This window comes from Candida tropicalis (assembly GCF_000006335.3).
Source record: "Candida tropicalis MYA-3404 genomic scaffold supercont3.4, whole genome shotgun sequence".
In the NCBI taxonomy this organism is placed as follows: Eukaryota; Fungi; Ascomycota; class Pichiomycetes; order Serinales; family Debaryomycetaceae; genus Candida; species Candida tropicalis.
Window position 1 is genome coordinate 1157196 of NW_003020056.1, and position 23431 is coordinate 1180626.

Here is a 23431-nt window from a genome sequence, read left to right on the forward strand (position 1 = left end):
GTTTATTTTTTTCATCTTTTACTTGAACCACAATTGTGCCAATTGTTTGAAAGTAAATGCGCGCTTATATAATCGTGTATAGTTAGGGGCATTTGCAATGTCTAGTAGAATTGAATTCCATTGTTGTTCAATATCAAACGCAATATTTCACCCTTAGAAGATTAATTTACAAATTTAAACATCTTTTCTGGAAGCAATTGAATTTTTCCCCTCCTACTTCATGGTTACAATGACCAGACTGAATATGTAACCTCTGTTTGTTTACTTTCTCGTAGATGATTCAGCGATTTACGAAACAATCATATTCCCTAAAGATTTGCGATTATTAAGCACATGCTTGGAAAGAATAAAAAAGAAAAAACCATATGATACAAAGCAATTATAAAAAAATCAATACAAACGATCATGTTTGTTTCGTTTTATAGTTAAATATACAACTTGTGTATCATCCATTCTTCAAGACATATTCAATGACATCCTTTAGAGCGCAATAATAATGACAATTTCTCTTATGTTGTTGATAAGTATTATTTAAGAAGAACTAATGAACCAATGGATAACTAATTGTAAAATAAAGTTTTGCTGCCATTTAAATCCCAATTTTGTACAAAAAACTACGATATTATTAATAAAATTGTCACGTTGATAGGATATATCATTCGATCACTGAAATAAACAAATTATTTAATAGATCTGGATACGACTTTGGAAATAGAACATGAATAAATGTTGCGTTTATTATTGGGATATCATAAGTAAAGAAATATCAATAACTATGTGTCACGCGTATTATACACGTGATAAGAAGTCAGATGATCACATAAAAATAGATGTAATGTTGGCCGTTAAGTATTCAATTTATAACCACATAATTATGTTAAATATTCCTGATTCGATTAATATTGTTATTGTTCTTCATATTTGAGAAGACAGTAGAACTACGAACTGTGTTGGTTTGTTCGTAGACAACTATGTTCCATCAGTAGACACATGTAAATTAGTAGCCTAAGTGAAAATCAAGCAACCACTAATTTTGTCACTAAATTTCATTTGTAAGCATTATCGATTAAGCTCAATAGTAGACAACTTGTCTTGTTGTTGTGACTAGATATGTTACCTAAAGAAGTACAGGTTGGCATTTTGCGTGGGAAAACAAAAAGTCGTGCACTGATCAAAGACGAATGCGCTTTTAAAGTATCACTAAATACTTCCGTATTAATCACAGAGAAAAAGCACCCTAGTCTTTGTCCCTTTAGAAATGAAAATAAAAGGCGATAGAATATTAACGAGAATTCTTTCTTGTGCTGGAGAATATAGTTCATCTAAAATTTTAAACGGTACAATATCAGGCAATTCCCAAAAAATTGTGAAATTAACCAAAATAGTTGGTCGATTTCTCACCAATCAATTTTTCATCAAGGAACTACCTTTAATTGAAAAGAAGGGCATATTGAAATTTAATGGAAATCAAGTGAACGGCAAAAACTTTGGCAGAAGGCGCTACTTCAAGGTGAAGCTGTATTTATTAAAATAACCAACTGCAGTACAGATAAATTACAAACCCTTTTTGTGACGTTGTCTTAAAATAAACCCGGTGACTTGCTTATATCCATGAATAACGGCTAAGGATCAAATTGCCATTTCTTAACGGAAATAAAAGTTGCTTCCAGTAGCAAGTTTTCAAGGGCTATGCCAAGATCTGCCACACCTGTTCCTGGTTAGAACTATTTATTTGACATTCCAAAAGCCATTTCACTTGGACGATGTAGAGATACCTGGAAAGGCTCAACATTTATTATGAAAGCATATTGTTCGACAGAAATACTACCAATGATCCCCAGGTATGGATTAATGGAAATAAGATGGATGTAGGGATATTGTATTCAGGAAGAACAATATAACCAAATTGTGGTTTTGTGTTGGTGTGGTTTAAACCACAAAGTTTCCATTGATTATTTAATTCTCCCCCAATTTCTAATAAAGTTTACGAGCTAATCTTTTCTATCTAAATCAAACAGTGAAGTTGAAATTTTGCCGAAACTAATCATGTAATTACTCTGACGAAATTTATTGGACATGAGGCACATATCTGAAAAATCTTTCTCACTAATAGTTGTCAATCTTTGATTTACATCATTTATTCATACACTTCATTTTCTTTTATTATTATTCTTATTCATTTACATTAAGATTCCTTTTGAAATATTATTTACGCAAAATGCAATAAACTTTAAGAGATGAGTAAAATACGCGAAATTCTCAAACATTTTGGTGGCTTTAGTAATTGTGTAGTTTGAATAAATAATTCAATTCGTAAATTAGTTTTAAGCAGCTTCTAATTGGGTCATGAAAACAAAAAGATCCTACATGGTTTCAAATGCACCTGAATTGCAATCACGGAAAAGATTGTGATTGGTTACAGACGGTGAATAGTTGTTGACGCCCTTGTCTGAAGTTTAAACTAAATACTATGCCAAGACATGTTGATTTGTGTCATTTAATTTGGGGATTTTATTTCGAAAGTGGTAGCGCTTTGATCGTTAAGATAAATTATCAATTAACGCCTTACCATCCAAACTCACTGTAAGCAAGATAGCCTAAGAAGAAGTTTACACAATCGATAAATGGATAATATTTTAAACGCCACTTGTTAGATTTGATATCACAAACCGATTACTTTCACTTGTACTAGAAATGGTAACGCAGATCGTTCAGATAAAAATAGAATTGTTCATACCGGCAACTGTTTCATTATTATGCATGATCTAAAGACTCCTTTATTAACAGTCGGTACTCTCAGCTCATTGCAAAATCAACTGGCTTCTATTGGAGGAAATCAATCACTAATAAAGTTTGATTTACCATTCTTCATCTTTTCATTGTCTTCCTTTTTTTTTAATATAAAAACTAGAAGATGACGTTAGAATGTTGGAGTGAATTTATTAAAATTTATCCCTACTTCAACCACAATAATGAAAACTAGTGCATTTTTCATTTTATTCACCTATATTGCAGCATTTACTGCTGCTCATGGTGCCAAATTCTCTGTTATGGGAGATGGGTTGGTCTTTTGGGCCTGTGACTACCAAATCGATGCCACTGCTGAATTCGAATGTGGTGAATACAAGTATACTGCTTGTACTTGTACCAACAAGAACGCTTTAGCTACTATTGTTGGTTGTTTGTCCTACAACAATAGAAACACATCAGGTGTAATCAAAGCAACTGAAGGCATTTGTGTTGATTTTGGTGATGTTAAGCTTCCTGAAGGCTGGTTTGAGGAGCTGTACCAACATTATATTGAAAATGGTGTTGATGTGAGCACAATCCCTGATTTTAACATGAGTGAACCAGTTGATTTCCCAGTTATTCTTAACCAAACAGAAATTCCTTACTATTACGATGCATATGATGGATGGTTTGGTAACGGTGACCGTTCATTCTATTATGGTATTGGTGCAGTTGCCTACTGGTTGATGATTATGGTCTTTGAAGGTATTATCAATTGGTCCAAGTTCCTTTTCCCAGGATTAATCAAGAAGTTGACCTTTGCTCCAATATCCTGGTGGAGATCATATGTTTCTATGCCTGCTACTTTCAGAAAGAGGAAGTCACAAGAAATGCCATTCTTGAAAATCTTTGACTGCTTGATTCCTTCCAGATACGAATCACTTGCAATCCTTGGATTCTATATCTACATCATTGTTGTCCATTGTGTCAAATTACATTATGTTAAAGAGGTTCCTGTTTGGGAGTCTGCCTATAAATTTAGACTCAAGAATATTGGGGACAGAACAGGTATAGTTGCAACTGTTATGATGCCATTGGTTTTCCTTTTTGGTGGTAGAAACAACTTTATGCAATGGTTAACCGGGATGAGCTACAACCAATTCATGACATACCATCGTCACATAGCTAGAGTGATGGTAGCCTTAGTGATTATCCATTCAGTTAACTATACAATTCTTATCAAAGAATATTTCGCAGAAGATGCAAAAATGCCATACATATATTGGGGTATAATTGCAACAATTTCTGGTGGTTTGCTTTGGTTGCAAGCAATACTTTTCTTAAGAAGACGCTGGTACGAAATTTTCTTGTTTTTCCACATTGCCATGGCTACTCTTTACATTTGTGGTACCTGGATTCATGTTGATGATCTTGGTTACGTTTGGTTCTGTTATCCTGCTGTTGCCGTCTGGTGTTTTGATAGATTGGTTCGTATCTTAAGATTGGTTTGGTTTGGGTTCCCTAAAGCTCAAATCACATTAATCAGTAATGATACCATTAAGATTGTTATTCCCAAACCAAGTTATTGGTACTCTGTTCCAGGTGGTCATGCTTACATCTCAATTTTCCGTCTTTCTTGTTTCTGGCAGTCACACCCATTTACCTTTGTTGATGCTCCAGATAGCAAAAACATTATCTTGTTTTGTAAGGTCAAAGGTGGTATGACTCATGGATTATACCAATACTTAGCCAAACAACCAGACCAAACCGCTTCTATTAGAGTAAGCGTTGAGGGTCCTTATGGTGAGCCAACTGCTGCCAGACACTCGGATTCTGCTGTTTATATTGCTGGTGGTAATGGTATCCCTGGTCTCTATTCGGAAGCAATGTATGCTACAAGAAGATTACATTCTGATTCTAAAAAGACATTGAAGTTGATTTGGATTATCAGAGATTACTCAATGTTGAACTGGTTCCATGAAGAGCTTCAATCCTTGCGAACCACCTGTGTTCAAACAACCATCTACGTTACAAAACCAAACATGAATCCAAGCTCTGAAGACGAGAAAAAGGTCGAGCCGAAAGACTCAGAAGAAGATGTAGATGAAGAAGAATCCATCAAATCCAAATTGAGTCACATTGAGTTCAGAGAAGGTAGACCATCCATTGAAGAAATTGTGGTTGATGAAATCAAAGAAGCCAATGGTTCAGTAGCGTTTGTTACATGTGGTCATCCAGCTATGGTTGATGAAGTCCGTTATTTTGCTGCTCAAAACGTTTGCAACCCAGAACACAAGAGAGTTGATTTCTACGAGCAATTACAAGTTTGGGCTTAGTGTTGTGTAAGTGTAGTAATAATAATACATTGCAATTTGCTTATTTATTAAATATAACACGTCTCTCACAGTGAAACATTGTTTCACCAATTTGATAGGAATAACCAGCAATGAATACGCAACAAGCGTCTCGCAGTACCACCTTGATGTTCACCTCCAGCCTTGCGGCAATCCACAACTTCTTTGAGCGTGATAATCGCCATCACCAACTGATAGTCAGCTCTCATTTATCATTTCAGATTCTGTTTTGTTTCTGTTTCTGTTTTTGCTTTTGCTTTTGTTTTTGTTCCACGCTGAGGTTCATATCCATGCTTCTTCAAAAATACGCGGAGACCTTCGAGGCTCACCAGGAGACCAAAATGTTGAATAACTTCAAGGCGGGTCATCTGAGGATTCGATTTCACAAATTGCACAATTGTTGGTCCCATATGAGTGGGGATTTTCCTGTTTTTGTGTGCTGGTTTGTCCAAACTGTTCCCATCTGGCTTTGAATTCCTTCTATCAATAGCAGACAGATACGTACTGCTTTTACATCCAAGAGCTTCCGCCTGTTTCTGAATGGTGATCTTCGGTGGTTTAACTAGGCTCTTCAACTTGGTTCGAATATTATTGAACGATGGTTCACTTTCAATCTTTTTCAATTGTGCTTTATAAAATGCATCCATTTCTTTCTGGTAAAAGGATACGCCGTCGTGAAATCCATACATGTGGATTCTCTTCTCTACCGTGAACTCCCTTCTGTCTCCACGTTTCTTTTCGGGTTTCTTAACTTTCGATGCGGCAATTGTCCTATGCGAGTTACTGCTTTCTGGCCCCTCTGTATCGATAGTTGAGCTTTCTGGAATACTTGGAAATGAACTTGATAAATCGGGATTTAGAATACTATTCATTGATACTGGCGAGTGGACATGATCGGTGAATAAGTTCTCGTCAAAGGGAAGACTCCCTGGAACAAATGAAGGATTTTCTGAACCTGTCATTTCTCTCTCTGGTGGTGTAATGAATGTATGATTAATGATACCGATAACCGATTGTACAGTAAACATTCAAATTAAATTTTTGTAAACAAAAACATCCGTTGTATTTTTCCTCTCCCCACAAATTTCCGTATAAACGCGCATTTCACAAATTCGTCACGTGATGTAATTATACTTGATTTTTGACAACATTTTAAATTATAACCAAGCAGCTGTCATCATTCATTCAACATGATAATAGATCAACCTGTTTTAGAAGTAGCCTAATGAGAGTTGAGGTACAAATTTTGAGAATGATAATTGTTACCATTTATTAGTTCGTGTGGCAACCATGATATTTTGAACATACGATATTCACTTTGAAATCCTTTATTTGAATAAGATATGAATATTGGATTAATAAGACGATAAACTGGAGGTAATAATAATATTGCCATTAGTTAATAGGCACATTTTGAATTATCTTTTTGGTCTGTGTTTGTGATAACGCAGTGATAAAAAAGAAAAGAAAAAAAAATCTTGCAGCCATCGCGATGGGCTCTTTACCAAAACCAGACAAAGAAAAAAATTAATGAAGGAAAAAAATGCAAAGTGGGAGATTGATTTCTTATCAATATCATATATACGTATCTACAGAAACAATAAATCATGGCTAAATTATCATCAAATTGGAAGAAACTAAGTACTAAATTACAAAAAGATACTAAAAAAGGATCAATTCAAAAGCCAAAATCAAAATCAAAACCAAAATCAAAATCAAAGAAACAATCATCAACGAAACCAACTGAGCCAGTAGTACATAGAATTGGTTATATTGCATTAGCTAATAGACCAACTACGACTACAAATCCTCATCCTCCTGTTGAACAAAAACAAGAATTAGCAACTCCTTTAGAATATGCATTATGGACTCAATCAGAACCAATTGATGTAAAATCCATACCGACAATATCAAAAGCATTACCAATATCAACAAATTCAAAATCTTATGATTTAAGAAAATCAGATCCTGGTAGATATATTTCATTAGATTGTGAATTTGTTGGATTAGGACCAGAAGGATCGGAATCTGCAGTTGCTAGAATTTCAATTGTAAATTATTTTGGAGTTGTATTATTTGATTCATTTGTTAAACCACAAGGTAAAGTAACTGATTTTAGAACTTGGGTAAGTGGAATTGAATCATTTCATTTAAAAGATGCTATTGATTTTAAAAAAGCTCAAGAGATTACAGGGAACTTATTAAAAGGTAAAATATTAGTTGGGCATGCTATTAAAAATGATTTAGATATGTTATATTTAAGTCATCCAAAAAGTATGATTAGAGATACTTCAAAATTTAAAAAATTTAGAGAAATTGCTGGTGGTAAAGCTCCTAGTTTGAAAAAATTGGCAAAAGAATTTTTAGAAATTGATATTCAAATTGGTAAACATTCTTCAGTTGAAGATGCTAGAGCAACCATGTTGTTATTTAGATTATTTAGAAAAGAAATAGAAAGTGCAAATAAGAAATAATAGATAATAATAATACTTTCATTGCGACATTAAAAATAATAAGAAAAAAAAAATTTATACATCTTATATAGAATCTCCCGTACTGTAATAACAATAAGCATTGGTTTAAAAATATAGTTTCCTTCATGGTGAATCCCATTAAAATGAACGTAAATGACTAGTAAAATAGCGTAGCCCTAAGAACAAGTTTTTGTGACCAATTAATCTTCCAATGTTGCCCCAACGATATAATTTGACGAAGCTCTATAAAGCATTGATTGAATACTTTTAATATCATGATCAAATTCAGGTTTAAATCTAAAATTCTCATCAACTGATTCATGAAGGGGTTTCAAATCTCTCAACTTCCTCACCACATCAATTTGATTTGTATCAATAATGTCATCAATCTTTTTAATATAAAACTCTGGATCATAATCAGAATATCTTCCCACCAACTCAATTACATCGGAGATGTTACGAACAACAACAACTGACACGGTGTTTACAAGGTCTTGGATCATAACTGGTTCAATAAGATGATAGACCAACAATGCCAAATCTCGTTTGTGATGAAGCAAATAAAGATAAATTCTAATAAATCTTGTTTTAAAACTAATATCAACGCCTTGAACATCACTGAAAAAATAACCAGCGTGGATCATAGCAATTTGCGTGGCTTCACTACTTCCAATCAAATAGTCGATCAAAACATTTGGAATCTTTTGACCATCTCCAAGATCAACAAATTCACAGGCAAGACCAATCTCATCAAAAAATTCCTTCACTTCCTTGACATCACAACATAAATAAAGCAACATAAGATAAGCATAAGCATTGGTTTCAAGATCTTTGCTCCCATTTCCTAAAGCGTTTTGATATCTTGCTTTGAAATAGGTCTTGATGCACGAAATTGAAAGATGTCTGTACTGTGAAACTCTTAAACCTTGGGTAAGGATGAAAAACATATGCATTCCAAAATTCTTTTTCGTGATGGAATAATGATTTCTTGTTTCAAGATCACTTAAACCTGGCTCCAACAATTGACGTTCTTCAAATATACGATCAAGATAATTTGGTACGCTTCTCATAACTTTTGTAACCGAAGCAATAAGATTCAACAAACTTGCTTGATATAAAACTGAATGATTCAACAAGGCAAAACAAAGTTGTGGCCAGATCAATATAGGTGGTAAAACTGAAGTGTCTGGTAAGCCATCTAAAATTCTAGCCACAGCAACAGCAACACAAATTGCCAACTTGATACTATGTAATTCACCATTTGAAATCAATTTAATGGTTCTGCAAGCTGTAGAATCACTAATACCTTGTTTGGCAAGTATACCAACCACCAACACTGCACGATCCTGGAACAATGAAAAATTGTTGAATGCCACGTCAATTGCCTTTGATGACCATCTAGCTCTCCAAGCAGTTCTATCTTCAGTCGATCCAAATATATCAATAAATTCATTCAAATAATCAGTAAACCTTTCGAAATTTGAAATACGATTAAATGTTTGACCAATGTCATTGACATAGGTTGTATCTCTACTTGTGCCAAAAATCATTTTAGCTCTTGGAGTTGAAAAGTAAGCTATAGCTTCATCGATTTTTCTTTGCTGTAATTCAGTAATGCCTGGTTTATGCAACAAAGATTGAATAGCTGTCATTAACAACTTTTGCAAATCCTCACCAACATCTAAATGGTAATCATCAATAAACAATGTGACAAAGAAAATCAATTCTGCCAAGTAAGTTTTGGACAAATTATAAGAATTGAAAAACAATGAAGAACTGATTTTGATCAACACAGAAATTTCAAATAATTTCGACTCCAAAGCAACAGTTGAATCGGTTGTCAATGCTGCACCTATTCTTTTGGTTAATCTTGCAGTGACTTCACCGCAAACTTCAATTGAAGGACGGATAACAGCAATAATAAACGACCAATCAGGACTGTCATTCTTACTATCAATGGCAAAAGCAACAACCTCTTCTACTAAAGTCAGGACTAATCTGGCTTCCTGGAATAATTTGGACCAAAGATAATCATTAAGGAATGGAATCTTATCTTTGTAGATATTAGTCAAACGACAAAACAACCTAAATAAATCGGCTGCTTTGTCAGCACCATTTTCAGGACTCAGATAAACATATTCATAGATATTTTGTATCCATGGTGATAAATACAAAATTGAAGTGAACCTAGTTTCCTTATCCATACGTTCAAAATTATCAAAAAATGCTTTAAAGAATCGATATGTCATTTGCGGGAAATTGCTGGCCAAATACTCTGAAACTGAAACCACAAAATTGGTAGCATCAGCAGGAAATGGAACTTTAACGGCATGACTCTCTCTTATACCAAAATCAATTTCAAAATACGTAGATAAAGACCCAAACAAAGTGGCCGCTTTCGACTTGACATCTTCATCATTGTTCAATAAACCTTGGAAAACAATATTGTACAATCTTCCAAACCAATGCATGGAATGACGCTCATTTTGATAATTTGCATCAGGAGCAATATAAAATGGTTCCTTTGGTAATCTGGAGATGGTGAAATACAAAAATCTCAAAATTTCAAGTCTGTTTTGTGATCTTAAAGTTACTTGGACACCATGATTCAAAAACATAGTAAACTCGTCGTTGTGACCAGTGAAATTTGAAACTTCACACTTGATAAATTCAGTAATACGATAGACTTCAACGGGGACAAATCCATCAGTTACACAGTTTTTGTCATGGAACGGAACCTTTGTTATGAAACAAAGGGTCACAAATCGTCTACCAATTTTAAGCTTGACAGGTAAGAATCTATCGGAGGTTGGATCATATAACGTTACATTTTCATAACTGACTTTGTTTTCCCTGTTGATAGCAACTGTTTCTTGATCAAGACACAAGTTTCTGATAATATAATCAGGATCAGCCAATGAGTAAGTGTAAAGTTTTATAGAATAGGTGGATCCTTTTTCTCTAACTGCTTTCACAGCATCAAGAACACCAGGGTGTTGTGTTCTAGGAATATTGAAGTAGTACACTCTCAGACAGTTACTAAACAATTGCTTGGTACTGAAATCACCCAACAATCTAGCATATTCATCGGTCACTGGTTTTGTATAATGATAATATTCTGTGAAATCATAAACCAAATAGAATTTATTATCCCAAACTTGAGATGCAGTTTCCAATAATTTATATGCCAAATAAGCAGCATCATCTGGTCTGCTATTCATCTTCTTCAAGTTGACAACAACAGCCGGGGTACCATCTTTGAAAATGGAACTATGAATAACATCAACTGCGTCTGGTGGAGTGTCAGCATACTTCAAAGACATTTTTGTCATAAAATCATTAAATTTGATTTCATCGTCGTCCAAATTATTAGCATCGGGAATTTTCATACTGGTATGTAGTTGTAATCTAACACTTGGCTTTGGTTGACCTAATTTCATAACAATAATGTCAAATGTTTTAAATTTAACTGCCTTCTCATGTAATTGGGTTCCCTTGCCAGCACCATCCTTGAAAAGATAAAGCAGTCTAATTTTGGTGAAATATGTATAAATAAATTTATGCAAGTATCTCAACTCATTTAATGGTTTTTCTCGGACTTCATCCTTGTGGAATTCATAAGTATTGTTGTCATTAATAGATACATCCTTCAAGAAATCAGAAATCTTGCGATTGTCTTCATTAAGTTTATCACTTTCATTAGCTAATGCTGCCCATTTAATTGAATTCAATGTACCATTGGCCATGTTTTGTAATACTTTAACCAATTGCATCAATGATCTTTTAACCTTAGGATTGTTGATTTGGATCTTGAATTGCTGCTCTGGACTAATAATAGCCGGACACAAAAATCTCAAGAAAATAAATGAACTAACAGCAGAACATGCGGCATCAGGGAATTTCTTAATCACAGTGGAATAGACTTCTCCACATAACCATTTAAATGGAGTTGGTAATTCATTAATGGAATTGACAATCAGATCAACGATTCTATTGAGATAATTCATAAACAAATCTGCGGTCTCTGGTGTATCGACTTTTTCAACTTCAAATTGGACTTCATTGTCAACAAGTTCTTTGACTATAGGTTGAACAACATTCTCCAAGTATTCTACACCATAAGCGTGTGCATAAAATGACAAAAATTTGGTTAAAGTAGAATTTCTTCTGAATAAATCAGTTGATCTTGCCAGATGCGCCACTTCCACCGACAACAAAACTTTGAATAACTTGTCCAATTTACCTGTGTAGGAAAAAACTCCAAACAAAGATGATGCCAATAAATTATGTTCATATGAGGAAGCACAATCAGCAATAGCACCAAATATTTCATCTTGTTCTGTCAATTCTTGAATCAAGCTTTCTGGATACTCTTCTCTTTTCTCATTCATACTTTGAGAAAGTAACATTTTGGAGAAAACATTGAGGAAAATGGATCTAATTTTCTTATTTTCATGATACCCCATAGGTAAAATAAATCTCATACCAATTTGGGAATCATATTGCAAAATATTGGTAATGGCTTGCAAAATATTATCGATGATCACTTGCTGTTTATGACGTTCTCTAGTATTTGGTGTCAGCTTGGTATATTTTTCAATAATCTTGTAAAATAATGAGAAATAATTACTGAATGACAAGTCTTTGTACTTTTTTAACTCATCGTCTTTGATACCATCTGGAACTTCTAACAATAAATTCTCTACTTGACCACGCAATAAACTGGAGCTCTCTACTGCCAAATCCAATGCGAGATAGCTTGTATCGACTTCTCTTGATAAGGATGATGAAACTTCATCTTGCATGACCTCGTCAAAGAATACAGCTTGTTCTAACCATTCCATACTTGATTTTGCAAATATATTTCTTAATTTATAGGCACCATTCAAACCACAGTTTGTACGGTCAGCTTCTAATGCAATACCAAGTTTACAAAATCTCAACTGAACCTTCAAACGCTCAAATTGATTCTCAATGGAACTAATACATTTGATAAAAAGCTGGCATATTTCTGGAAGCATGGCAGCAAGGTAAAGAGCACCTTCGCTTTTCACATTTATCATGGCAGTCATAACCATCAATGCACGATCCAAGAATAAAACAATATCATCAGCCTTATACTTGTCAAAATAACCAGCAGCGGTGTTCATCAATTTTTCCGCAATCAAGCGATACAATTCTGAATGCGTTTCATTCGACAAAGCTTCTTTGACAACCATCTGAATAACCATATCTTGAGAAGTTAACAATTCAATACACTTATCAAAGAGTACTGAAATATGATTAATGGCTTTCTCTTTAAGCTCTTGATTATCCGGAAATGGGTCTCCTGAAATAAAACATCCAGAAGTAGAGACGATGAAACCAGTATAATGTCTAAATACAAGATTCTCTTCAGGACCCAATGCCTCTTTCTTGTCGAGTATTTTAAGCCAACGGTAATAAATCATCATCCAAACTTGATACAAAGATTTGGTTGCTTTGGCTTCACGTAAAATATTTCTGTGTCGTTTATGTAAACTGGCAAATCCTGTAAACACAGAATCATCTTTGGCAAATAATTCAAAGGTATCCAACATGGTATCTGATACCTCTTCCGGACGATAAAAATGTTTGTGTGTTTTTAATTCTGTGACATACCAATTAAGACCCTGAACAGCATAATTATAGAATGAAACATCATGGGTACACAAAGAAAGCAATAAAACTTTTTCAACTGAATGAATGATATCGCCACAAGGCTCGTAGTAAGCTTGTGTCAGTGGGTCCATAATGATTGGATTTTTTGCAATATATTCATCAAACAACGTTCTCTTCTGTAAGAAGTCATTTAAGAATAAAAAGCATGATTTAAACTTTGGACTGAGCAATGACATGGACAAACAAGCTTCACAGGTGATATAGATAATACAATTACAGATATTGAAATTGGCAAATACACTCAAAGTACTATTATATTGTACCAATCTGTTACCGGGAGTAACCATTTTGGTACACAATAATTTACAAGAATCAAGTAATCTGGTATTGCCTTGTACCACCCATCTAGATTTAAGGGCTACTCTCAAAGGAATTACTGCTTCATGACAGAATTTTATAATGGCTGGCAATAATTCTTTCAAAGGTTTGGTTTCGTAGTATTCGTCACTCATCAATGGCATGGCATTGAAGTAAAGATCTGGAACCGTGGTGAAGATCAGGAAAATATCTGATAATAATTCTTCAGCACCATTGACAATTCTAAATCTATAAGTTGAAGATGACAAGTGTGAAGAATTCGTGGTTGATGTCACATTTTTAATTCCACCAATCTTGTTTCCGCTATCACGAGATTGGATATCAAACAAGTCTTCGGCATAATGGTCTAAACTTGTTTTGATCAAACTCATTGTCAGCTGGGTTGCAGCATTAGCTTGGATAAATTGGCCCATACTGGCGAGGTCAGAATACACGGCACTCTGAGGTGAATCGTTGGGTGACGAAATAGGAGTGAAAACATTTCGGTTATACCTAGCTTCAAATTGACACAAAATCTTTAATGCACCATATATCATCTTTTTTAAAGTTGGTATCAATTGCTGCATGAGATTAAGAAATACTTTACGTCCAGTCTCAATTTCAGATAATCCCTTAATAATCTTGACAAGAATTTTATTTGCTCGAAGCTCGTCTTGATTCTGAGCATAATTGTTAAGAATAATCTTGGAGTATTTTTCTGGACGAAGTAATAATGCAGCAAGATAAAAGTTCACAGTCAAAAATTCATATTGGAAAGACAATTCATCGTCAGTTATCAAATCATCTCTATGAGTGTCGGCATATTTTAGTAGATTTCTATAAGTTTCATCCAAAAATTTCAAACTAAAGATGTAAATTGGATGAGACAACAAGTTATATGCCTGTAGACGAGTACCCAAATGGAAGATATGGATTAAAGCGTCAAAACTTTCTAAATTACTAGCATTGCTTGAATCCTTTAACACTGTTATCATAAATTTTAAACGTTTGTTGAACGTGAGTTTTAGTTTATTTAGTGGTTTGTCGGTATTTACTTCCTTGATGTCTTCTAAACAACAAGCCAAAATCCACGTTAAAACAAAACTTCCGCAGTAGGATTGGTCGGTATTTTCAAAATAAATACTTATTGCAGTGTCAAATAAAGTCTTTAATACTTGATTTTGGTGAGTGTCATTAATGTCAACCAAAACATTATAATCTAGGGTTCTAGAAAATGATTGGTCTTTGATACTATTGGCAAAAAAATACAAATAGACTTGTCTCCAAGTGGAAGATCTGATACAAGGCAAAGCTCTTACTGTATCATCGACAACACGGACGTGATTGTCATCGGAGAAGAAAAAGTACTTCATCAATGGACAATATTTCTGTAGTATAGGTAGTGGAATGGTTTGGTCTCTTTCAGAGTATTTATAAATCTTGTCAATAATCACATCGTAATATTCGTCAGGATTAGCAGTGGCAATATATCTCATAATGGTGTCCAAATACCAATCAATATCTGACAATGCTGATGCAATTTCCTCTTCTTTAGTCAATGGTTGGTCTTCACGAGAAATATCCTGTTCTTCTTTCGCCACAGCCATAGTAGTGATAGTTTGTTCATTACGAACCAAGGCCAAAACTTTACGAACAACTCCCGAAGATAACATGTTAACAAAAATGTCCACCAATTCAGCCACATAGTTTGGATTAATTCTATTTGGTCTATCATAATAATAAAAACGCGAATAATTACTCAATAAATCTTTGTCATCAAGCACAGTTTGCTCTCTATCCCAATTAGATTTCAATATATCTGCCAACAATTTACAAACTAATAATGTGGAGTTTCTTGATTTCTCATCTCTGTGTTTAATTTTATTATTGGCTGATTCTGTATTGATTGACTTTAATATTGATGCAAATGAAATAAATATATAAGTTATCATTTTAGGATTTCGATTGTTGCTTTCTAACAATAGGGTTCTAGTGATTTGAAATTGTTGATCGAGTTCAACTTCTTCTATACTTCTTCCTGTATGATTTGGCAACAACGATTCTATTCTCTTACTTAGGGCTTTAACATATAAATATTCACCATCTGATTCTATTTCTGGGTCTGTCATCATCTTGGTCTATAATGTTGATTGTATGTGTGTGTCTATGTCTGTCAGAATGATACAATAAATAAGATTTGTTGAATGGATTGATGACTGGAAATTATCAATATGCTCTTTGTTTTTTTTTCCTTCTTTGGGGGAATGTGGAAAGGGATGATGATGATAGATCAAATATGTTGTTCCTTAAGCTTATAATAGTCAATTAATAGTAACCTATTTCAATATATTGATAGTTTGTCTATGGTAAAATATTGACAATGGGAAAATAGGAAGAGAGTGGGTTGATGCAAGTTGTAAAGAAAAAAGAGAGAGAGAGAGAGAAAAAAAACAAATAGTAATAACAATGGCAATAGTATAATGTGTAGAATAGAATAAAAATCGGGGAATGATGATTACTCTATGATATTCTTGTTGTTGTTGTTGTTGTTATTATTATTCTTCTTCTTCTTCTTTTAATAATTGAACCCAAATGATATAAAGGTTTGGTCGATGGTGATGGTGATGGTGGTGTGTGTGGATGATAATTGATGATAATTGGTTGTAAAAATAAAATTAAATTCAAGTAAATAAATTAAAAAAAAAAAAGAAGAGAGAGAGAAAAGAGTGAAAGAGTGAAAGAAAATAAAATTTAACAAAAAAAAAATATATGTATACTGTATATAAATTGTATGGATTGTACAGTAATACAAGTGAGAGTGAAAAGACAGTGTTGTAAAAACAAACAAAAAAGCGTAGACAAATTTCCAGTGGATGTTTTTCTTTGGTCAGTTTGAGTGAGACTACTGTAAGACTGAGAGAATAATCAACACACCTACACACACACACAAGGGGAAAGAAAAAAAGAAAAAATTTTTGTTGTTGTTTGATGATACACAGCTTCTTATTTCTTTTTTTCTTTTTTACAACCAGAAGACAAAAAGACAACACAGCGTACAAAAATAAAATTGATCATGAAAATTTCTTTTTCATTTTCGTTCACTCATTATTTTCCTATCTTTGTGTACTCACTATTATCATCATCATCGATGAAGGAGTCGTGTACAATGTGATAAAAAAACCGTTGTCACACTTTAATAACTTTATCATCGCAGGAGAGGAGAGAAGTGGATCGATAGATATGCATGAGATGTATGATAATTGTTTCAATACATTAAACATTTACTATCCATTAGAATAGAACAGATGATAGATTGTTATTGTCATTTGATTATCCAATTGAGATTATCAATCGAAAGTTAATAAGAAAAAAAAAATAGGGAAAGAAATAGCTTTACATACAAGTACCACCGCAATTTTAGTCATGTCCGCGGAGGAACTGTCAGTGCAAAGTGGATTTTCTATACGCATATTCTAAATTAAACTGAGAAACTAAAAATTAAAACTTACAGATTCCATCTTATGGACATGTATGTACGTAAGTATTACTTTCTTTTTTATTGGCGCTATTCTTTTTCCGCTCCTAATCTGCAAAGTGTAGAAGAGATTATCATTGGATAAAACTAAAAACACGATATCTAATACATGTAGTATTACTCGCTTCATTTTCTTTATCTTTATCTTTAACTACATTTATATACATATCTCCTCTTATTCTGACATACATCGCTTAGTAAATAACGTTAACCTGTTAAATATCAATACGAACAAAAGAAATTTTCAAGAGAACAAGACTTTCGTAGTGGTACAGTCAGCCAGTGTACCACAATAACATCATAAAATTTTTTTACCTGCTATACCATTTTGTGTGTATGCGCATATGTGTGTGTGTGTGTGCGTGGTACAATAAAGTAAAATGATGATAATCCGAGCCGTGCGGATTTTGCTTTGAATCTCAATTATGAAATCCAATAGATATTATCAATTAATAATACAGTGAAATTGTTTTGATTCAAAAGGTAGATTTTCAATATTAGAAATGAAATAAAATTCAAACTTCAATGGTGGGGCAAATTCTATGAAAGCAATCTAAAACAACAAAGAAATAATAAAATAAAATAAAATAAAAAATATACAGATGAAATTAATGAATGAAAAACCGTTATTATTATGCGTTCTCTTTAATTACTACACTCCTTCTTCTTGGTATTTTTTTATTGTACTTATTTCTTTATTTGTTTCCCGTTTAATTTCTTCCCTGTAGGTTTACTAACTTTTATTTCTCCACCATTTTTCTTTCACTTCACTCCATTCTACTTCACTTTACTTCACTCCACTTCACTTCACTTCAATTCTCCTCTTTCGTCTTTGTTAATTATTATAATTTGTAATCATCATTATCTTTCATTTTCTGTTCTTCTCTTCTCCCCCTCCTCCTCATCCTCCCCTTGCCTTTTTTCAAGTATATTGTTCTTCTATATCATGATGTATGTTGACATCATTCTTAAGTCAAAGAAGAGGGGTACGCTAGAAAAGTGATTAAGAAAGTAAATTATATATTTTCAAATAAGGAGTTATATGCAATATAATGTAACAATAAATATACAATATGATGAACAAAAATCTCTTTATTTTTCAATCTAGAACTATTATAAATTATTATTTGAATAAATGAAAAGAAAGACAAGAATATCCCTTATTTGCTGTTTATTTTATTTTATGTTTTTTTAACCCTTTGTTTCTAATGAATCTTCCTCCTCTTTCCCCCTTTTTTATTTGATTATGTTTTCATTTTATCAATAATATATCGCATAACATGATCATTCAAAGAATATTTTCCTTGACAAATTTGTGTACTTACCACATCCTTCCCTTTTAGGAGAAACAAAACGACCAATAATCTGTACAAAAGTCTTTATGATCCAAGTAACATACGAGGAATGACAATTAACTATAATATTTTCTATTATGTGATACCAGATCCATCCAAGAATATAATATTATTATTATGCTGTCTCTATTTTTGGTTTTTGGTTCGTACTACTCCTAAAATACACATATTATATATCTTTGGAAACTCACACAAGCGAATTGTATATAATTATGGTTACAACTATTGTTAACCGCTCCCCCCCCCCCCCAAATTTCATTTATTCCTCCAAGCTCTGAATTATTTATGAGCCACGATTTTATATCACTTAAAGGCATTAGAATATATCAGTCGATTTTCACAAAAGGGCTTAAAGCCTCGGAGTAATAGAACGATTATTATTATTATTTCTTTTCTATTTTCTTACTTTACTTTGCCGCTATTTCGTTTTGCCGTTTTAATGTCATAGAGAATAGATGCTTGGAAGTATTGGCAAAATAATTCATCCAATTGGGGGGGAAGAAAACTGGTTTCGTGGAAATAAATCGGAAAAGGATTAGTACACTCCGGTAGTTGCTCGTAACTTTTTAATTATTGTCTTAGTGTTTCCTTTATGTGCTTGGCGTATCGTTATAATTGGCCAAAGTATCAAAAAATAAAAATTAAAAAGAAACTAAAAAAAAAATAATAGATAGATGAAATTTTTCGTAGCTTATGTAATGTTGATATCTTTGACATAACAACAACTGTATAACTGTATGTAATTGTTATGAGCACACACGAGTGTTTTTGTTTTTTTGCAGTTATGTTAATATATTCTGGATTGTTTTTTTTTTCTTGGTGATTTTTTTTTTTTTTTGCAACTTTTTCTTTGATCAGTAGTAATCGTATCTGCTATAATTACTAATGGATTCAAAAATTGTCTATCTGCCTGAGGATATACTAAACCTAAGACATCTGAAGCGGTACGATCACATAAAACTCGATGATTTACTACGTAGACCTCACTATTTGCAACTTCCAAAAAGAGATCATTTTCCAATTGGCAATTCAATTCAACCAGCATTCTATCCAGTTTCAGCATTTATTCTAGTTCATCATCAACAAGAATATCAACATTATCAAAGAGAGTATCAATATAATAATCCATCATATACTCATTCTCCTATGCCATTACACAATCTGAATCTCAATTCATCTTATGCACCAGGTATACAACCTCAACTATACTCATTGCCACTTTCTCCTATTAGCCCGTTACAGCATTCACCAATTTCAATTACAATGCCTGTTATTCAAATAAATCCTAGCAGAGAAGTACCAATTGGATGTATTCCAGTATATAGTTTTCCTCATGCTTTACCGTTTCCTCACCCACCATCACCATTCGCTCTTTCTATTCCTCCTCCTCCTCCTCCTCCGCCAATGGAGCCAGGTCTCAGATACTTTTCACCAATTAGTCCACAAAAGAATGAAGATTTTATTAAAATGACTAACCCAGTAAATAATAATATTGAACTTAAAGAAAATACAGAAAATAAAGATCAAAATAGTATAAATGATAGTTCCATTTCCACATCATCATCTAGTGACATAATAATTCAGATTTAATAAAAGGACACGACCGGCTACACCATCGATGATTCTAAATTTTTTTTTTCTTTTGCTTCTTGTACTTTGAGACCATTAGACAACCCGGTTGGCAACAGGAATTAATACTGCCATCTGTTCAAATGAGTAATGAAGAGATAAGTATAAGGAAAATCAAACTAACTAAGAATGATTGGTATTATATGAAATTACAAATGTATGTAACTTAATTTCCTTTGTTTTTTTTTTTTTTTTTCATTGATATAACTAGTACGAATGAACAATTATACTAACTATTATCTCTTCGAACAAAGTTTCCCTGATCCAAGTATACACCAAGATGAGACAAAATTACTAGAGTATGATAATAATATAGATATTGATATGATTACATGGAAATCGATTATATTATTAAGTTTAAATAAATTATATGGATTAATTGGTGAATCATCTCCATTTGATTTGTTAACTAAAATTGATTCAAAAACTATATTGATTAGAATACATAAGGATGATTTTTTCAAATTTAATAATAGTTTAATGAGTTGGACATTTAATTTAAATATGTATTATCCTATTGATGTTGGTTGTTATGTTAAAGTAATCAACCTCGGTGAATTTGTTGGTTTGAGTATTTAGATAAAACAAGGCTTTTTTTGTTTTGAATGAAAACAAGAGTTTAATAATCAATTTTCAGTGATACATATATGCAAAATGAAAGATAACTGATAAGTTGGATTCTCAGAACTCTGACCAAATCATTGGTGTATCGATGGTAATAAGCAATGTTTTTAGTATCACTTTGTACGGATAATGAATTCTTTCATATATTACGTACATTCAATAGTTGTATTACATAATCAATCTATTTTTCTTTGGTTTGACATTTTTAAATTCTCTCTCTCTCTCGAGCCTTGTTGTTGTTAAAGATGAAGTTTTTGTTACCTATAAATTAAATTTAATTAGATTAAATTTGGTGAGAAAAGTGAAAGATTACGCTTGACTCTCGCTGAACTCTCCTCCCACTCCCACTCACAATTCAACTAAATTTTACTTTCCCAGTCTTCTTTAACCACTCTCTCGCCCTCCATTTATTCATTTCTGTCTTTTTTTACAATAAATCACTACAAGAAGAATTCAACAAGATTATCAATTGGCTATCTTATTATCAAACACCAGGGTTATAAAGAAAGACTATTTGAATTGTTACAACATTAATTTATTTTTTTTTCTTTTTTCTTTTTGTTCATTTTGACTTTTTGTTTCCCCTTTGCTGCCAGTAATTTATTTTATTTTTTTTTTTTTTTCTTCAATAAATCTTTCCTTAGATATTTACTTTCTTTACCCCCACCATCCACCTGAAAGACAAACTGTCTGACTTTCAATATGAAAAGTAAATTCAATTTGCTAATACTTCTAGCATTCATAGTAGCATTAACAAGTGCTTCTTATGAACCAGACATTAGTTTGGTCAAATCTAGAAGTCCTTCAAGAGAAATTAAATATTTCGACGATTCTTCAACTTTATTAGTCTTGAGAGATCGGAAGGTGTCTATATCCCAAGATGATGGTAAAACTTTTAATGAAATTGATTCAATTAAAGAACATGCCATTTTCTTTGAAATGGATCCTTATAATAATAAAAGAGCATTTATCATGACAGATTCTAAAAAACAATATTATACTGAAGATCAAGGTAAATCATGGACTGGGTTTGAAATTGATATTTTTGCTAATGATATGGCTTCAGTTCCTAAAATTTCATTTAATGCTGAAAATAGTGATTATTTGATGATTTCAAATTATGAATGTCCTGATGGAAGAGGATTAAGTCGTCGTTGTAAACACAAGTATTTTTATACAAAAGATGGTTTCCATTCAAAACCAAATCAATTACCTGTTGAAGCTCATGTTTGTAGATTTTCAAGATCAACTAAATCAAGTCAAATTGGTAAAGCAGAAACTATTTATTGCTCAACTAATCAATTGAATTCTTATGGTCATGTTGTGGAATCTCATTTATATAAATCTGATGATTTCTTTAAATCACGACAAGAAATTAATCCCTTGGATTCTGCAAGTGGTGAAATTATTGATATTAAAGTTGAAGAAGATTTTATGGTTGCTGTTCTGAGAACTGACAAATTTAATGATAATTCCAAAATTAGTGCCTTTATTTCAAGAAATGGTGATGATTTTACTCGTGCTGATTTGGAAATTGATATCAAGTATGGGGTAATGTCCTTTTTACCATCCAGTGTTTCATCATTGTTTTTAACAATTATGGATTATAACTCCAAAGGTTTCAAAACCGCTTCATTTTACTCCTCTGACTCTTCAGGTTTACACTACACCAAATTGATTGATCAAATTGCCGGTGGACACATTGAAAAAGTGGAAAATATTGATGGTGCTTGGATTGCCAATGTTGGTGTTGATGCTCAAAAGGATTATGATCAAGATAAATCTTTGTTGGATAATTTGTTTGGTGGTACATTTGCTAAAGATATTGTCACCAAAGTTTCATTCAATGATGGAAAAGATTGGGCCATGGCTAAACTTAATGATAATTCCTGTAAATTAGAAGATGGATGTTCATTACATTTATGGGAATATAGTGAATTGGATGGTTCTGGTAAATTTGTTACTGGTCCAACACCGGGTATTTTATTAGGTGTTGGTAATAAAGGTAAACATTTGGCCAATGATTTCACTAAAATGAAGACTTATGTTTCTCGTGACGCTGGTGCTACATGGGATAAAGCTTTAGATTTCCCAGCTGTATTTGCCTTTGGTGACCAAGGTAATGTGATTTTAGCTGTTCCATATAATGGAAAGAAAAAATACGACCCAGCTAAGAATTTATTCTTCTCCTTGGATCAAGGTAAATCATGGGATAAAGTGAAATTAGAAGTTCCTATTTATCCATTGACTATTTTGACAACAATTGATGGTACTTCTCGTAAGTTTATCATTAGTGGTGTCGATGAAGATTACTCCACTTCTGAATATATTTACTCAGTTGATTTCACCAATGCATTTGATGGTAAAACATGTTCTGATGAGGATTTTGAAGAATTTGTCGCTAGACAAATTGATGATAATGAACCAATTTGTGTTTATGGACATCGTGAAAAATTCAAGAGAAGAAAGCAAGATGCTAAATGTTTTGTTAATAAACTTTTTGAAGATGTTAAAGTCATTGATGATCCTTGTCAATGTACTGAAGTCGATTTTGAATGTAATGTTGGATTTAAGTTATCTGAAAAGGGAGCACATGTTTGTGTTCCTGATGCTAAGCAAATTTCTAAAATGTGTCAATCCAAGAAAGAATTGAAATTAACAGATAAAGTATTGGTACAAGGAAATAAATGTGATATGGGTAACAAAAAACTCAGATTTTATTTCCGAAGAAAC

The 23431-nt window shown here is 32.8% G+C and overlaps 9 protein-coding genes across 9 annotated transcripts; 7 read left to right on the top strand and 2 right to left on the bottom strand. All coding sequences in view use genetic code 12, as the record gives it.

The window, feature by feature from the left end:
* Nucleotides 1-2972: 2972 nt before the first annotated feature.
* On the top strand, nucleotides 2973-5066 carry CTRG_03527 (uncharacterized protein; the record flags this gene model as incomplete). Its single annotated transcript, XM_002549184.1, has 1 exon — nucleotides 2973-5066. The coding sequence occupies one exon, from the start codon at nucleotides 2973-2975 to the stop codon at nucleotides 5064-5066; it is 2094 nt and encodes a 697-aa protein (XP_002549230.1).
* Nucleotides 5067-5176: 110 nt separating this feature from the next.
* CTRG_03528 (uncharacterized protein) lies at nucleotides 5177-5557 on the top strand (the record flags this gene model as incomplete). The annotated part of the gene is made up of 1 exon (XM_002549185.1): nucleotides 5177-5557. One exon carries the CDS (start codon nucleotides 5177-5179, stop codon nucleotides 5555-5557), a length of 381 nt encoding a protein of 126 aa, XP_002549231.1.
* On the bottom strand, nucleotides 5297-6112 carry CTRG_03529 (uncharacterized protein; the record flags this gene model as incomplete). The annotated part of the gene is made up of 1 exon (XM_002549186.1): nucleotides 5297-6112. One exon carries the CDS (start codon nucleotides 6110-6112, stop codon nucleotides 5297-5299), a length of 816 nt encoding a protein of 271 aa, XP_002549232.1.
* Nucleotides 6113-6691: 579 nt separating this feature from the next.
* On the top strand, nucleotides 6692-7558 carry CTRG_03530 (putative 3'-5' exonuclease; the record flags this gene model as incomplete). The annotated part of the gene is made up of 1 exon (XM_002549187.1): nucleotides 6692-7558. One exon carries the CDS (start codon nucleotides 6692-6694, stop codon nucleotides 7556-7558), a length of 867 nt encoding a protein of 288 aa, XP_002549233.1.
* A 200-nt stretch (nucleotides 7559-7758) lies between these two features.
* IRA2 (Ras GTPase activating protein) lies at nucleotides 7759-15687 on the bottom strand (the record flags this gene model as incomplete). The annotated part of the gene is made up of 1 exon (XM_002549188.1): nucleotides 7759-15687. One exon carries the CDS (start codon nucleotides 15685-15687, stop codon nucleotides 7759-7761), a length of 7929 nt encoding a protein of 2642 aa, XP_002549234.1.
* Nucleotides 15688-19330: 3643 nt separating this feature from the next.
* Nucleotides 19331-20035, top strand: CTRG_03532 (uncharacterized protein; the record flags this gene model as incomplete). The annotated part of the gene is made up of 1 exon (XM_002549189.1): nucleotides 19331-20035. The coding sequence occupies one exon, from the start codon at nucleotides 19331-19333 to the stop codon at nucleotides 20033-20035; it is 705 nt and encodes a 234-aa protein (XP_002549235.1).
* Nucleotides 20036-20290: 255 nt separating this feature from the next.
* CTRG_03533 (uncharacterized protein) lies at nucleotides 20291-20653 on the top strand (the record flags this gene model as incomplete). The annotated part of the gene is made up of 1 exon (XM_002549190.1): nucleotides 20291-20653. The coding sequence occupies one exon, from the start codon at nucleotides 20291-20293 to the stop codon at nucleotides 20651-20653; it is 363 nt and encodes a 120-aa protein (XP_002549236.1).
* Nucleotides 20654-21400: 747 nt separating this feature from the next.
* Nucleotides 21401-23431, top strand: CTRG_03534 (sortilin family protein; the record flags this gene model as incomplete). Its single annotated transcript, XM_002549191.1, has 1 exon — nucleotides 21401-23431. A coding segment is annotated over one exon (2031 nt), but the record flags the coding sequence as incomplete, so codon positions are not given.
* On the top strand, nucleotides 22965-23351 carry CTRG_03535 (uncharacterized protein; the record flags this gene model as incomplete). Its single annotated transcript, XM_002549192.1, has 1 exon — nucleotides 22965-23351. One exon carries the CDS (start codon nucleotides 22965-22967, stop codon nucleotides 23349-23351), a length of 387 nt encoding a protein of 128 aa, XP_002549238.1.